Raw genomic sequence first — 15,501 nt, forward strand, 5'->3', positions numbered from 1 at the left:
TATATATATATATATATATATATATATATATATATATATATATAGATGTGTGTGTGTGTGTGTATAGATCAGCTGACTTATAGCCATTTATGTGTCTGCTAAGGCAGTGCTTCCCAAACATTTTAGCATTTGGCTAAGACTAGTGACCCCCAGTACTGCTGGATGAAATATGTCAAATTTGCCCTAAAGTTTATAATCCATCCATCCATCCATCATCATCCTCTTGTTCTGGACTCAGGTCTCGGGGGCAGCATCTTGAGCGGGGAGGTCCAGACATCTCTCTCCACAGCCTCTTCCAGCTCTTCTTGAGGGGCAGCTGTGGCTGAGTGGTTAGAGCTGTCGTCCTCCAATGCGAGAGTTGGGGGTTCGAATCCACCAGCAGTCACATGTCGAAGTGTCCCTGGGCAAGACACTAAACACCTCATAACCTCTGATGTGTGTTCCATCAGTGTATGAATGTGATTTAAATCACTGATTAGTCTCTTTAGAATGATTTGTTCAATTAGCTTTGTAGAGATCTAGTAGAGTGCTGTATGAATGGGTAAATGAGGACACAGATTGTAGAGTAAAGCACTTTGAGTATCTTGAAATAAGATAGAAAGGCGCTATATAAGTACAGCCCATTTACCATCTTCTGGGAGGACTCCAAGGTGTTCTCAGGACAATTGAGAGACATAGTCTCTCCAGCGTGTCCTGGGTCTTCCCCGGGGTCTCCTCCCAGTCGGACATGACTGAAGCACCTCCCTAGGGAGGTGCCCAGGGCCCAAACCTCCTCAACTGTCTCCTCTGGATGTGGAGGAGCAGAGGTTCTACTCTGAGTCTCTCCTGATAACTGAACTTCTCGCCCTGTCTCTAAGGGAGAGTCCAGCTACCATGCAGAGGTAGGATCTCATTCTTTCAGTCTTTCAGTCTAGGTTCATAATAAAAATTATCATTGCCATTACATGTCTCAAGACCTCCACTGAGTTTACCATAACCAGAGTCCAAACCCCAATTTGATAACCACTGTGTTAAGGAATTTAGCTCTGGTGGCTATGGTGAACTGGGCTGACCCCAAAAGTTAACAAGATGTAGATATACACCATCTGGCCCCAAATCCCTGAAGCTGCATTTGCAATAGAGGTCTTGAATTAAGACAATTTGAATATCTTAGCCATGACCATCCTCACTATATGTCAAAGTACTCCAGGAGGTGTGAGCAGAAGATCTCATGGAAAGGTGCTTCTGCCAGACATTCCCAATCCATCATTACTAAACGTTTGGGTTTACTGAGTTTGTCTGGCGGCCTTTCCCACCACCAGGTGGTGATCAGTTGACAGCTCTGCCTCTTTCTTCACTCAGATGTCCAAGACATAGATCTGTAGATCATCAACCTTAGGCCTTAGGTGGTGTCTCTCGGCTCTCTCACTACAGTGGTCTGGTACAAAATGTACTTAAGGGTATCCCTATGCTAAAACATAGAGGTTGTTTTGGACCACCCATGCCTAACACAAGTCTAATAACAAATCACTGCTCAGGTTCAGATCAGAGACAACATTCCTCTCAATAAATCTCCTCCAGGTCACTCTTGTCTTTGTCCTAGGTCATAAAAGTTCCCCATGAGACCAACAAAATCCTCAGGTGGTACCCTTTCCAGGATGCTCTCTAGAGACTGCAGAGACCAGGTAATCTGAACTGCTGTTTGGTGCAACAGCAGAGTCCTAATATTCTCTTCTGCAGCTCAAAATTGCAAATAGGAGACCCCTATGATAAAATGGGAAGATCTACAACACCAAAATGGTTAGCTGGGAAGTTGTAAGCATTTTCACACACGTCTGGTTCTCCTCTCCCTGTGCAATTTCAGAGTACAAGGTGTCTAATCTATATTTTTAAGAAATCTTCACATTGTCAAAGACAAAAATAAAGAGAAGTGCAACAATTTTATTCCCTTCCTTATGTCCTGCTGCGTTCCCAGAAACACATCAGCACTAAGAAGTTGTTCAGTATCTGTACTCTTGATCTTAATATTGACCAGAGTCTGGTTGTGGTGGTACTCGTCCAGCTGAAAATCCAGCCTGGTGTCCCGACACTTTTTAACTTCACCATGGCTTGCAGAAATGTGCTGCTGAGCTGACTTCATCATCAGATTAACAAATCCAACTTTTATGATAATTTGTCTTTAGCGAAATAAAATAAGCGGCTCCAAGAATACAATTTATCTATTATCAGTTGTCTGAAAATGATTTAAAACAATCATCCAGGTCCAGTTCATCTTTTACCGCATTTTATTTTCTGTCAGTTCCACTTTGGGACTTGATCTTCCTCTTTGGAATAAAATCTTGATCTCTGTAAAAGATCGCCTTGAAAAAGGTGATGTTAACAAGCTAGCCACATTGTTCATGTCCATCATAGCTTCTTTGGCCACAAACAACTAACGATCACAGCAGGACAGGAGCCATATCTCCCTGAAGACAGCTCCACATGTGTTGGTCCGACCCACTGTACATCAACATTATGATTGACTAAACAAACTCCTCCAGATCTTTGGATTGAGCTGTACCTTCTCTCCTAATGAAGTCCTAACCAATGAACATTTTCCTTCGAACATGTTTCTGCCTGGATACACAGCTGCTGATTTCTTGGGCCTTCTCTGAAGGTGTAGAAGGCCCTGAGGGTTCCCCTCGGTCTCAAAGAGGACTAACTTAATCACAATAAGGTGGTGATTCTGCGGGAAGGGTTTTGACTTGGTCTTTAAAAATGAACATTTTATAAACTTTTCAAACTTGGATTTTATTTTTGTTATACCATACCATACCATTTTATTTATAAAGTACTTTAAACAGCGACGGGGCCAACCAAAGTGATGTACAAACAGAAACAAGCAGGTAAAGCACACAGCAACATAACATGATAACATAATGACTAACACAGTGTGATGCATACAGGTTCAGCACAGATCATAGTGTTGAAAGCCAGGGAATAATAGTGGGTTTTTAAGCGGGGTTTAAAAACAGTGAGGGAGGGGGCCTGCCTGACAAGCAGAGGTAACTCGTTCCAAAGTCTTGGTCCTGCTACAGAGAAGGTCCTGTCACCTCTGCGCTTAAGACGAGTTCCTGGAACTGTGAGAAGCAACTGGTCTGCTGACCTCAGGGAATGCGGTGGGACATATGGCTGCAGCAGATCAGTGAGATAGGAGGGGGCAGAACTGTTCAGTGATTTATAGACATACAAAAGTATTTTTAACTGGATTCAAAGGTGAACTGGTAGCCAGTGCAGGGAGGCCAAAACTGGTGTAATATGCTCTCTTTTGCCTGTACTGGTTAAAAATCAGACTGCCGCATTTTGGACCAGTTGCAGTCGTGCAATGGAGGTCTGACTGATACCAAACAGGAGCGAGTTGCAGTAATCGAGCCTAGATGTTATGAATGCATGTATTACTGTCTCCAGGTTATTTTTGGACAATATGGGCTTCAGCTTAAACAGCCGCCTTAGCTGGAAAAATTAGGATTTAACAATCATGTTTACGTGACTGTTAAGTTTTAAGAAAGAGTCCATTATCACTCCCAGATTAGTGACTCTTTGTTTCTCTAACGGGGCTAAAGCAGAGAGGTCGATGCAGTGGTTGATGATTGTGCCATTGGGAGGAAACAACATGACTTCAGATTTCTTCTCACTGAAACTTAAGAAATGTAAAGCCATCCAGTCTCTGATATCAGCCAGGCAGTCAAGCAGAGGGTGAATAGAGCGTGCACCATTGTGTCTTAGGGGGGAAGTAAATTTGACAGTAACCGGCATAGAAGTGAACGGGTATGTTGTGTTTCCGGAAAATAGCACCTAGTGGCAGCAGGTATAAAGAAAATAGAAGGGGACCGAGGATGGACCCCTGCGGTACGCCACATTTAAGCGCTGCCGATGCTGAACTAAAATCTTTGATGTTGACACAAAAGGTTCTGTCAGAGAGGTAGGATCTGAACCAATTGAGGGCTGACCCCGTGATGCCCACCCACTGTTCTAACCTAGAGATGAGGATCTCATGGTCGATGGTGTCAAAAGCAGATGTGAGGTCCAATAGGACAAGCAACACAGATTCACCTGCGTCTGTGGATAGGAAGATGTCATTAAAAACCTTCAGTAGAGCAGTTTCAGTGCTGTGGAGTTATAGGTTAGATTATTACAAAAGTCCAAAATGCCTTTTGTGTTTATAAAATTAAACTTGTTGGATGGTTCAGACAAAAACGACATTGATATCTTCAAACATCAGTTTGGATGTAGACGATAATCTGGACATCTGTTAGGACCGTGAATGTTCTTCCTGTTTGTGGAAACAACCGTGACGACTCATTCGTCTCCCGCTGATTTGATGCTGATTGTTGTTTTTTTACTCTCAGCAGCTATAAATTGGTCTGACTTCAGTCTGGTCATCAGTTTGAGTCGTGCTGCAGCTGAGGTAAGATTAAAACAGTCTGTCCACGACAAACATCACAGCAACTGATGGTCAAACAGAGAGGAAGCTGCTCGTCGACTTATCTGAACCTTGAAAAAAAACTCAGCTCTGTTGTTCTTCAACTGTTCTTGCTCCAGACTAACATGTGAAATAATTACTGATGTTAAACTGACAGAGGATGACGATAAACTCCTCTAAGGTTTTATTTTTCACTCTGTCTGCCTACTTTGACTCAGGCGTTGTGAATTACTTGTATTTTGTTGTTATATTGGCTCTGTATGTTCTGATCGTTGGCTGCAACGTTCTGCTGATCGTGGTCATCTGTGTGAACAAGAGTCTTCATGAACCCATGTACATGTTTCTGTGCAGCCTGTTTGTGAATGAGCTGTACGGAAGCTCAGGCTTGTTCCCTCTGCTGCTGACTCAGATTCTGTCCGACCTTCACACGGTTTCTGCTCCGTTTTGTTTCCTGCAGATTTACTGTGTTTACACGTACGTTCATATTGAATTCTGTAACTTGGTGGTCATGTCTTACGACAGGTACCTCGCCATCTGTCACCCTCTGCAGTATCACTCACTGATGACGCCTTCAAAGATCGTGAAGCTCATCACGCTGACCTGGTTGTTCCCACTTGCTGAATCAGTTCTTGGCATCATGTCCAATGTTTACACGGAGCTCTGTGGAAACATCATTGACAAAGTTTACTGTGATAGCTTCTCTATCGTTAAACTGTCCTGCTCGTACGTCCCAACCAGCAAATACATGGGAATAGCCTATATGTTTACAGTAATCCTGGGTATGATCGTGTTGATTCTCTACACTTACATTAAAATCCTCAAAGTGAGTTTTTCTGGATCCAAACAGACCCGTCAGAAAGCTGTCAGTACCTGCACACCTCACCTGGTTTCTGTGATCAACTTCTCCTTTGGTTTCTTCTTTGATGTATTTCAGAGCAGGTTTGACATGAGCCATGTTCCCCACATTTTGAGAGTTATTTTATCGTTATATTTCCTGACGTGTCAGCCGCTCTTCACCCCTCTGGTTTATGGACTCAACCTGTCGAAGATACGAAGCTTCAGTAAACACTTTGTTCGGGGGAAATTGTGAAGTCCTCCCAAACCGAGCCTGTCTGGTGTGTCGCACATTTATGATGTTTTTCAATGAATGCATTTAAACAAAAACTTTTTCAGTTGCACCTCACGTGAAAATGAAAGACTTTCAGTTTTAGGTTTTTAACAGGACAAAACAAAAAATAATCCGGGCTTTCTTTTCCTTGTTTAAATTTTATTTGACTGTGATCATTCAAAACTATTGTCTTCAACCTTTGACTGTACATTGACTGATGACGGATTTTGAGCAAAAAGGAGAGAGCTGTGAATAAACTTAATTTATTTTACAGCTTTTTTTAAAACTTCCACAGGACGATGCACCTCTAACAGTTTTACTTCCTCACAAACTAACTGCCTTGTGGATAACGTTACAACTTTAAGGCATTCACTCGACACAGTTGAAGTCTGAAAAAGAAAGAAATTAGTCAGAAGAAGCTGGTGCTTCAGTTTATTTCAGAGCTGTGCCCCTTAAAACAGGCCTGAAGAAAATTGGGAAGAAAGAAAAAATCCATCCATCCATCCATGCATCCATCCATCCATCCATCCATCCATCCATCCATCCATTCATCCACCCACCCACCCACCCATCTATCCATCTATTCATCCACCCATCCATCCACCCATCCATCCAACAGATCCATAAACCCAGACATCACTGGACTCAACAAAATGATTTCAAGGTGTTCTGGGGGTGGATGAGATCCGTCCTGATTTCCTTAAGGCTCTGGATGTTGTTGGGTTGTTTTGGTTGACACGCCTTTCCAACATCACATGGACATCGGGGGCAGTGTCACTGGATTGTCAGACTGGCTGGTGGTTCTTCTCTTCAAGAAGGGGAACCAGAGGGTGTGCTCCAATTACAGGACATCACTCTTCTTAGTCTCCCTGGTAAAGTCTATTCAGGGGTACTGGAGAAATTAGTCTAATTGTTGGTCGAACCTCAGATTCAGGAGGAACAATGTGGTTCCATCCTGCCCATGGAACACTGGACCAGCTCTTTACCCTCACTAGGGTCCTTGAGGGGTCATGGGAGTCTGTCCATCCTGTCTACATGTGTTTTGTGGACTTGGAGAAGACATTAGACTGTGTTCCTCGGGGTACACTGTGGGGGGTGCTCCATGAGAATGGGATTGGGGGTCTGTTGTTACAGGCTGTTCATTCCCTCAACAAGCGGTACAAGAGTTTGGTTCTCATTGCTGGTAATGAGTTGGACCCTCCAGGGTGAGAGTTGGACTCCTCCAGAGCTGCATGTTGTCTCTGACTCTGTTCATAACTTTTATGGACAGAATTTCTCTGTGCAGTCAGGGGGTGGAGGGAGTCCAGTTTGGTGGTCTCAGGATTCCATCTCTACTCTTTGCAGATGATGTGGTCCTGTTGGCATCATCATGCCGTGATCTTCAGCTGAAGCAGCTGGAATGAGAATCAGCACCTCCAAATCTGAGGACATGGTCCTCAGTCGGAAAAGGGTGGATTGTTCTCTTCAGGTCGAGGGTGAGGTTCTGCCTCAAGTGGAGGAGTTCAAGTATCTTTGGGTTTTGTTCATGAGTGAGGAAAGAATGGAGCATGAGATTGACAGATTGGTGCAGCGTCTGCAGCATTGTCGACTCTGTGCCGGTCCATTGTGGTGAAGAGAGAGCTGAACTGTAAGACAAAGCTCTCTGTTTACCGGTCAGTCTACGTTCCTCCCCTCACCTCTGGTCATGAACTCTGGGTAGAGACTGAAAGAATGAGATCATGGATCCAGGAGGTCTAAACGAGTTTCCTCTGCAGGGTAGCTGGACTCTCCCTTGGAGACAGGGTGATAAGTTCAGTTATCAGGAGAGACTCAGAGTAGAACCGCTGCTCCTCCACATCCAGAGTAGCCAGTTGAGGTGGTTCAGACATCTGGTAAGGATGCTCCCTGGGCACCTCCCTAGGGAGGTGCTTCAGGCATGTCTAACTGGGAGGAGATCCTGGGGAAGACCCAGGACACGCTGGAGAGACTATGTCTCTCTGTTGGTCTGGGAACGCCTTGGAGTCCTCCCAGAAGAACTGGAAGAGGCTGTGGAGAGAGATGTCTGGACCTCCTTGATAAAGATGCTGCCCCTGAAACCTGAGTCCAGAACAAGAGGAAGATGATGGATGGATGGATGTAAACAGATTAGTTTCTTATTTTGAGTTTCAGACCTTGAAAACTGCCCCCCAGCCTTCCTGTCACCCCTCACCCACATCAGCCTTCAGCCTCTAGCAGCTTCTTCTAGAACACTGTTAGTCTGAGTGTGATGTAAAATTTACAACTCATTCTAAATGTGTACTTCAGCAAATGTTTTTAAAGTTGTAGTGTTTTTTTATTTATTTACTAAAACTTATTGTTTACGACACAGTGTTTAGCTAAATGACACATTCTGGTAAAGGATAGAAGAGGAGCTTAGCATTCCCACCTCTCAGGTTCCCACCTAGCAGCGATTCAGACATTTTAAGACACTAGATGTTTATTTCAATGCGTCCTGTCAAAGGGTTCAGGAAATCATTCTGCTAGGCTGTGACAAATATGTCACAATGTATTTTCACTAAAGTTCATTAATCATAAAAGCAAGTGTGTCAAAGCCTTTCATGTCTGTTCCTCCATCATTTGCTCCATCTCATCATTCATGAGTTTTGCTGCACCATCAGCTTTTTGTTTTGTTTATTTGTTTAAATAAATACAATTTTTATTTTTACCTTGGAGTCTCCGTGTCTGCCTGCACGTGGGTTCAACATTAAAACAACAAATCATGACACCAAGGTTCATGCTCAGTAATCCAGGTTCAAATCCAACAATGTTCAGTCAGGTCATCTGGACGGTTTCTTTTTCTTTTTTTTGCTGATACGTTTCGTCCTTCATCCAAAGGACTTCTTCGGTCCGAGGAGCTACAAACAAACGAGTTCCACAAGCACCATACTCTCATAGCGGAAAAAACAGTTTTCTAGTGATGAGATGAATTCTGGGGCCCGCCCTCTCCCCCGTCAACTCCTCTGAGGCAGCCATGCCAAAGTGGCATGATGCCAAGAAAAAGAAAACATCCAGATGACCTGACTGAACATTGTTGGATTTGAACCTGGCATGAACTTTGGTGTTTTGAAACATTTTGGCATGGCTGCCTCAGAGGAGTTGATGGGGGAGAGGGTGGGCCCCAGAAACCATCTTATCACCAGCGAACTGGTTTTTCCACTATGGGAGTGTGTTGCTTGTGGGAGTCCAGTTTGCTTGTGGCTTCTCAGACTGAAGAAGTCCTTTGGATGAAGGATGAAATGCCTCAGGAAAAAAATAAACTGTAAAGATGACCTACTGAGCTTTGTTGAGCAAATCATGGCACTTTTGAACCAACGTACGGATGTTCTTATCATCCATTGTGTTGCTTTGACAAGCAAGTTCCTGGTGACCAAGACTTGGTTTTTGGTGTTTTTAGTTTTCAAGGCATAGGATAAACCATCTCACTCTCACTTGCACAATACCAATTTGACTTATTTTAGCGCATTTCTTAGTTTATATCTTAGATCCTTATTACTGTTTCTTTTACAATTTCTATTTTTGCTATTGGTGGATGTAACTGGGACTCTGTGTACACAATTTTGTTCCACCTCATGTACCAGATGTGGTGCGAATGACTATAAAGAACCTTGAACCTTGATTTTGAAATTTTCTCCAGTGACTGGGAGGGTTGGCCCTCTGTGCTTACAGGAGGGAAGGTTCTTATTATGTATCAAACACAAGTTTGTAATACCCAAATGAACTGACAGTTCGGTCTTACTGTGTTGTGGTTGTCTTGTAGGCTTGGAGAGGAAGTAGAGGGTTCCAGGACAGATGACGGCAGCAGTGGAGAAGGCGCCGTAAGAAACTGGCAAGTTAGTGATTTTCTTATAAAAGTGCTTACTCAGGCTGTTGAGTGGTAGCAAATGTTCCAGTACTGAAATTCATTCAACCTTTATTTAGACAGGTAAATCCCATTGAGCTTCAGAATCAGAATCAGAATAAATAAACTTTATTGGCATTGCACCGAGATACAACGAGAATATGTACGTACAGTCGTCCGAAAGATAGGCGGAGTGCACGAAGCTGCGGCTATTAATTAGCACGGCCCTCTTATTCTTATTCAGAATAATATTTTGCTTAGATGAGAAAAGGAAAGAAAACATGAGGAGAGACGTTATAAAAAAAGATCTCTCACTCCGTGTCCTAGACAGGGCACAATTTGAGGCGTCAAAAAACCTACCACAGCAAAGCAACATAAACAGACGTTATACATGAACATATAGGCGGTGAAAACATTGAATTTTAAGGGGAAGTCGTAGCATAGTCCAGAGCTCCCCCTCAGCCGTTGTCCAGATAAGAGGTGTTATTTATCATCAGCTCGGTTGAGGTTCTGTCACATGTCCACGGCCTTGGGGAAGGGAGGGGTGAGGAGACAGACAAAGCATCTTTGTTTTTTCTAAACATTCCAGGAAGAGTTGAGATAAGTCCAGCTCAAGGGCACAGTTTGGGTCAGGCAGAACTCGTGAATTGTTGTTTCTGCCTTTTAAAGTCTTGCTGGTATATACTCCTCTGATGGAAACTCCAAAACAGCCGAATTGATCCTTTAAAGTTGAGCTCACAGCTTCTCCAAGATTATTTCCACCTTCATGTGCTGCTAGAAAGTCCACAGTCCTGATCACAGCTGTTCCATCCAGCTCTCTGACGCAGCTCCACATAATTCAGTCTGAGTGCTGCCGAGCTTCAAACACATCCACACAAATTTGTAGACAATCCAGACTTCACCAACCCAAACAGCAAAATCCAGTTGTCACCATGAATCCAATTTGTTTCCATCGAGGTAAGAGGGTCCTCCTGACCCTGACTCCTGTCGGGAGAAGTTGATCAATTTTGTTGAGAGACCAGCTGATCCTTCCAATTAGGAAGTATGCAGGAAACAAAAGAGGCTCTTTAAGGTTCACCACAGGATGAAAGAGTGCAAGCAGGGAAGTGTGTGTGTGTGTGTGTGTAGGGGGGGGGGGTGGCACCGGGAGACATGTCTGTCTTCACCAGAGTACAGAGAGAAAAAATATAGTTAACCTCTTTGTGTTAATGGGGCCACTGACTCAGGACCCGAAAGTCCCAGGTTCAGTTCCCAGTCATTGCACATCTCGTGTTGTCTTTGAGCAGGACACCCTATCCCCAACTGCTCCCCGGACGTTCCCAATAGCTGCCCACTGCTCCACCCGAGTGTACCCCAAGTGTGATGGGTTAAATTCAGAGAGCCAGTTTCACCAACATATGACAACACATCATTATTTATGTCAACGTAAGGCAGCAGAGAATCTAGTTAGTGGATGCACAAGTTAGTGCCTATACCTTGTTAATGAACTTGTGAGTGAGCATTTGGGTTTAGAAATTCAAAACAATAATGTGATCAACAACGACAGAAAGTCTGATTATGTCATCAGTTTTCCTGGGAGAAAAGAAAAAGGTTGAAAAGCAGCAGAGGTCCAGTAACTGTTCAGTCTGTGCACGCACTGCAGATTTCACCTGAATGTCCTGACGTACACACAGTGATACGTTTGAGGGCTTCATCTCTATTTAAGTTTCTTTTTTAATTAATTGACATAGTTTTTTTATATTGACGCCAGCTTTTGTACATATCACTGTTTGAATTAAGTTTAAAACATCCTGAAAGAAATACTTTTTGCAGCAAACAGGAATGAATTCAACACAGATTTTGTATTTTATTCTTAGTGCCCACATGGATACCAAACTGTTGAAATATGTCTGTTTTTTTGTTGTAATGTCTTTATATGTTTTCATCATCTGCTCTAACGTTCTGCTGATCGTGGTCATCTGTGTGAACAGGAGTCTGCATGAACCCATGTACATGTTCCTGTGCAGCCTGTTTGTGAATGAGCTGTACGGAAGTACAGGCTTGTTTCCGTTCCTGCTCGTCCAGATTCTCTCTAATATTCACATTATTGCTGCTCCATTTTGCTTCCTGCAGATTTATTGTATTCATACCTATGGAACGGTAGAATTTTATATCTTAGCGGTCATGTCTTACGACAGATATTTTGCCATTTGTCATCCCCTACAGTATAACACTCTAATGACAGTGAAGAAAGTAACAGTTTTCATAGCAGTGTCGTGGTTAGCTGCACTTCTTGGATTTCTTTCCACGATGTTGTTGGGTTTCTCTCTGCAGCTGTGTGGAAACATCATTAACAAAGTTTACTGCGACAACTACTCTATTGTTAAACTGGCCTGCTCTGATACTACAGTCAATAATGTTTATGGACTAGTTGGTACTGTGGTCTGCACCTTTATTCCTGTTATTCTCATCCTTTACACGTACATCAGGATTCTTAAAGTGTGTTTCTCTGGATCGGAGCAGACCCGACAGAAAGCAGTGAACACGTGCACGCCTCACCTCGCCTCTCTGCTCAACTACTTCTGTGGAGTTTGTTTTGAAATTCTGCAGAGCAGGTTTAACGTTAGCAACATTCCCATTATTGTACGAATAGTTTTATCCTTGTACTTCCTGATGTGTCAGCCACTTATTAACCCTTTGATATATGGTCTGACGTTGTCCAAAATCCGTTGCATATGGAAAAGTCTGTTTTTGATTAAAAGGAAATAATTTAATCATGTTGTATCTAATTTTTACGATCAGTGCCTAAACTAGATGTCAGAAGAGCTACAAACATCAAAAGAGTCAATGCTGCCCTTTTTGCTCACTTAATAAAATGTGTCCGGGGTCACAAACCTGCTGCAGCAGTGGTTATCAACTGATGGACCATGGGCCAGTTTGAGATTGTTAGAGAGTGGGGATGACATTATAACACAAAAAAAATGTTGTGAATTTTCAACATTTTTTTGATATTTTCACATTTTTGAACAGAACAAAAAACCATGTTCATGCAAAGAAGTAAAAAATATATAGTTTGCTGATTATGATAAAATGTATAACACCAAACTGATTGCTCCTTTTATTAGTGGAAAATTAAGGATCCCACTTTGACGTATTAAAGCATAAATTTGTGCATAAGGATTAAGTACGGTATGGTATAAAGTTTATTCATTTTAAAAGTACAAAACAATTCCATAACAATATAAAAAGATACAAGAGATTTAAAATGAAAGGCAGCAGAAGGAAGAAAAAATCTTATTATATCTGCCCCTTTTTTCAAACAATTAGTTCAATCATAATTTTCAAGTAACAGAACAAAATGAATAACTCTAATTTTTCTAATTCTAATACAAAACACACACTAAGCTACTTCTTTTTTTTTTTAACAATTCAGCTTTGATCTTTTTCTTAAATGTGCACATTGACTTGGCATTTTTAACATCACTCTCTAGACCATTCCACAATCCAACTCCTTGGATTGAGGTAGACCTTCCCTTTAGACTAGTTCTGAATTTTGGTTTGACAAATATAGTCATTTATAGTCAATACAGTCAAGTCATTTTGTTAGATATATAATTGTGACTTACTAGAATTTTGAAAGGAAAATGAATACTTGTATTTACGATTGCTTTATTGATGTTTAATTTTTCTAATTCTTACCATTTCCAAATTGACTCGTCAGATTTCTTCTACGCAACTTGTACTGAAAATAATCCAGAGAATTTCAGGTGGATTTGAGAGATCCCACTGTAAGGCTGGAAGGTGGATAAACAAAGTAGCTAAGTTTAATCACCGTGTTTCTCTCCTCATATACTTCACATACAGGTGCTGGTCATAAAATTAGAACATCATGAAAAAGTTGATTTATTTCAATAACTCCATTCAAAAAGTGAAACGTATATTATATTCATTCATTACACTCAGACTGATGTATTTCTAATGTTTATTTCTTTTAATGTTGATGATTATAACTGACAACTAATGAAAACCCCAAATTCAGTATGTCAGAAAATTAGAATATTGTGAAAAGGATCAATATTGAAGACACCTGGTACCACACTCTAATCAGCTGATTAACTCAAAACACCTGCAAAGGCCTTTAAATGGTCTCAGTCTAGTTCTGTAGCTACACAATCATGGAGAAGACTGCTGACTTGACAGAGTCCAAAAGACGACCATTGACACCTTGCACATAGAGGGCAGGACACATGAGGTCATTGCTAAAGAGGCTGGCTGTTCACAGAGCTCTGTGTCCAAGCAAATTAATAGAGAAGAGAAGGGAAGGAAAAGATGTGGTAGAAAAAGTGTACAAGCAACAGGGATAACCGCACCCTGGAGAGGATGGTGAAACAAAACCCATTTCAAAATGTGGGGGAGATTCACAAAGAGTGGACTGCTGCTGGAGTCAGAGCTTCAAGAACCACCAAGCACAGATGTATGCAAGACATGGGTTTCAGCTGTCACATTCCTTGTGTCAAGCCACTCTTGAACAAGAGTCAGCGTCAGAAGTTTCTCAAGATAAAAAGGTCTGGACTGCTGCTGAGTGGTCCAAAGTTATATTCTCTGATGAAAATCCTGATGCATGCTCAATAATCCAGGTAGAGAAATCTAAAAAAGTTAAGTCTAGTCCTCTGACATTTAAAAATCAAAACAAAGCAAAACAAATGTAGAAACGTTTCGTCTTTCATCCGAAAGACTTCCTCAGTCTGAGGTGCTGTATTTAGCTCAGTCTTATAAATAGCATCTTCTCAGAGTGGATCAACCAGTTTGCTGCGGACAGCCTTGATCATGTGAGCAGCTGGTTTTGGTTGTCAGCAGCAAATTGGTTGATCCACTATGAGAAGGTGCTAATTATAAGACTGAGCTGAATACAGCTCCTCAGACTGAGGAAGTCTTTCGAATGAAAGACGAAACGTTTCTACTTTTGTTTTTGTCCGTCCGTCCATCCATCCATCCATCCATCCATCCATCCATCCATTTTCTTCCGCTTATACGGGATCGGGTCGCAGGGGTAGTAACCTAAGTAGGGAGGCCCAGACTTCCCTCTCCCCAGCCACTTGGGCCAGCTCCTCCGGGGGAATCCCAAGACGTTCCCAGGCCAGCCGAGAAACATAGTCCCTCCAGCGTGTCCTGGGTCTTCCTCTGGGCCTCCTCCCGGTGGAACGTGCCCAGAACACCTCACCAGGGAGGCATCTAGGAGGAATCCTAACCAGAGGCCCGAGCCACCACAACTGGCTCCTCTCAACGTGGAGAAGCAGCGGCTCTACTCTGAGTCCCTCCCGGATGATCGAGCTTCTCACCCTGTCTCTAAGGGAGAGCCCAGACACCCTGCGGAGAAAACTCATTTCGGCCACTTGTATCCGAGATCTTGTTCACAACCCTCATGACCATAGATGAGTGTAGGAATGTAGATCAATCGGTAAATTGAGAGCTTCGCCTTTTGACTCAGCTCTCTCTTCACCACAACAGACCTGTACAGCGCCTGCTTCACTGCAGATGCTGCACCTATCCGCCTATCTATCTCACGCTCCATTTTTCCCTCATTCATGAACAAGACCCCAAGATACTTGAACTCCTCCATCGGCTGGTGTTGGTCCACTGTGTTTTCTGAGGTCCAAGGTCAACGCAGCATCTACCAGGAAGTTTTAGAGACTTCCTGTTTCCTGCTGCTGACCGACTTTATGGAGATGCAGATTTCATTTTCCAACAGAGCTTGGCACCTGCACACAGTGCCAAAGCTACCAGTACCTGGTTTAAAGACCACGGTATCCCTGTTCTTAATTGACCAGAAAACTCGTTTGACCTTAACCCCATAGAAACTCCATGAGTTATTGTGAAGAGGAAGATGTGATACACCAGAGCCAACAATTCAGAAGAGCCGAAGGCCACTATCAGAACAACCTGGGCTCTCATAACACCTGAACAGAGACACAGACTGATCGACTAAATGCCACGCCGCATTGCTGCAGTAATCCAGGCAAAAGGAGCAACAACTAAGTATTGATGCTGTACATGCTCATACTTTATGTTCATACTTTTCAGTTGGCCAACATTTATAAAAATACTTTTTTTTTTTTT

General features: G+C 42.6%; 2 protein-coding genes across 2 annotated transcripts; both read left to right on the forward strand.

Annotated features, from left to right (window-relative positions):
• Positions 1-4,601: 4,601 nt before the first annotated feature.
• On the forward strand, positions 4,602-5,531 carry LOC119411437 (olfactory receptor 142-like). The gene has a single exon (XM_037678386.1). The coding sequence runs from the start codon at positions 4,602-4,604 to the stop codon at positions 5,529-5,531; it is 930 nt and encodes a 309-aa protein (XP_037534314.1).
• Positions 5,532-11,226: 5,695 nt separating this feature from the next.
• Positions 11,227-12,153, forward strand: LOC119411438 (olfactory receptor 10A3-like). The gene has a single exon (XM_037678387.1). The coding sequence runs from the start codon at positions 11,227-11,229 to the stop codon at positions 12,151-12,153; it is 927 nt and encodes a 308-aa protein (XP_037534315.1).
• The last annotated feature ends 3,348 nt before the right edge of the window (positions 12,154-15,501 follow it).

This window comes from Nematolebias whitei, chromosome 6 (genome assembly GCF_014905685.2).
Source record: "Nematolebias whitei isolate Nwh7 chromosome 6, NemWhi1, whole genome shotgun sequence".
Taxonomy (NCBI): domain Eukaryota; kingdom Metazoa; phylum Chordata; class Actinopteri; order Cyprinodontiformes; family Rivulidae; genus Nematolebias; species Nematolebias whitei.

What these genes read in the sequence shown, in the direction of transcription:
- LOC119411437 (XM_037678386.1), top strand. Translation starts at nt 4,602, where the DNA reads ATGACGATAAACTCCTCTAAGGTTTTATTTTTCACTCTGTCTGCCTAC.
- LOC119411438 (XM_037678387.1), top strand. Translation starts at nt 11,227, where the DNA reads ATGAATTCAACACAGATTTTGTATTTTATTCTTAGTGCCCACATGGAT.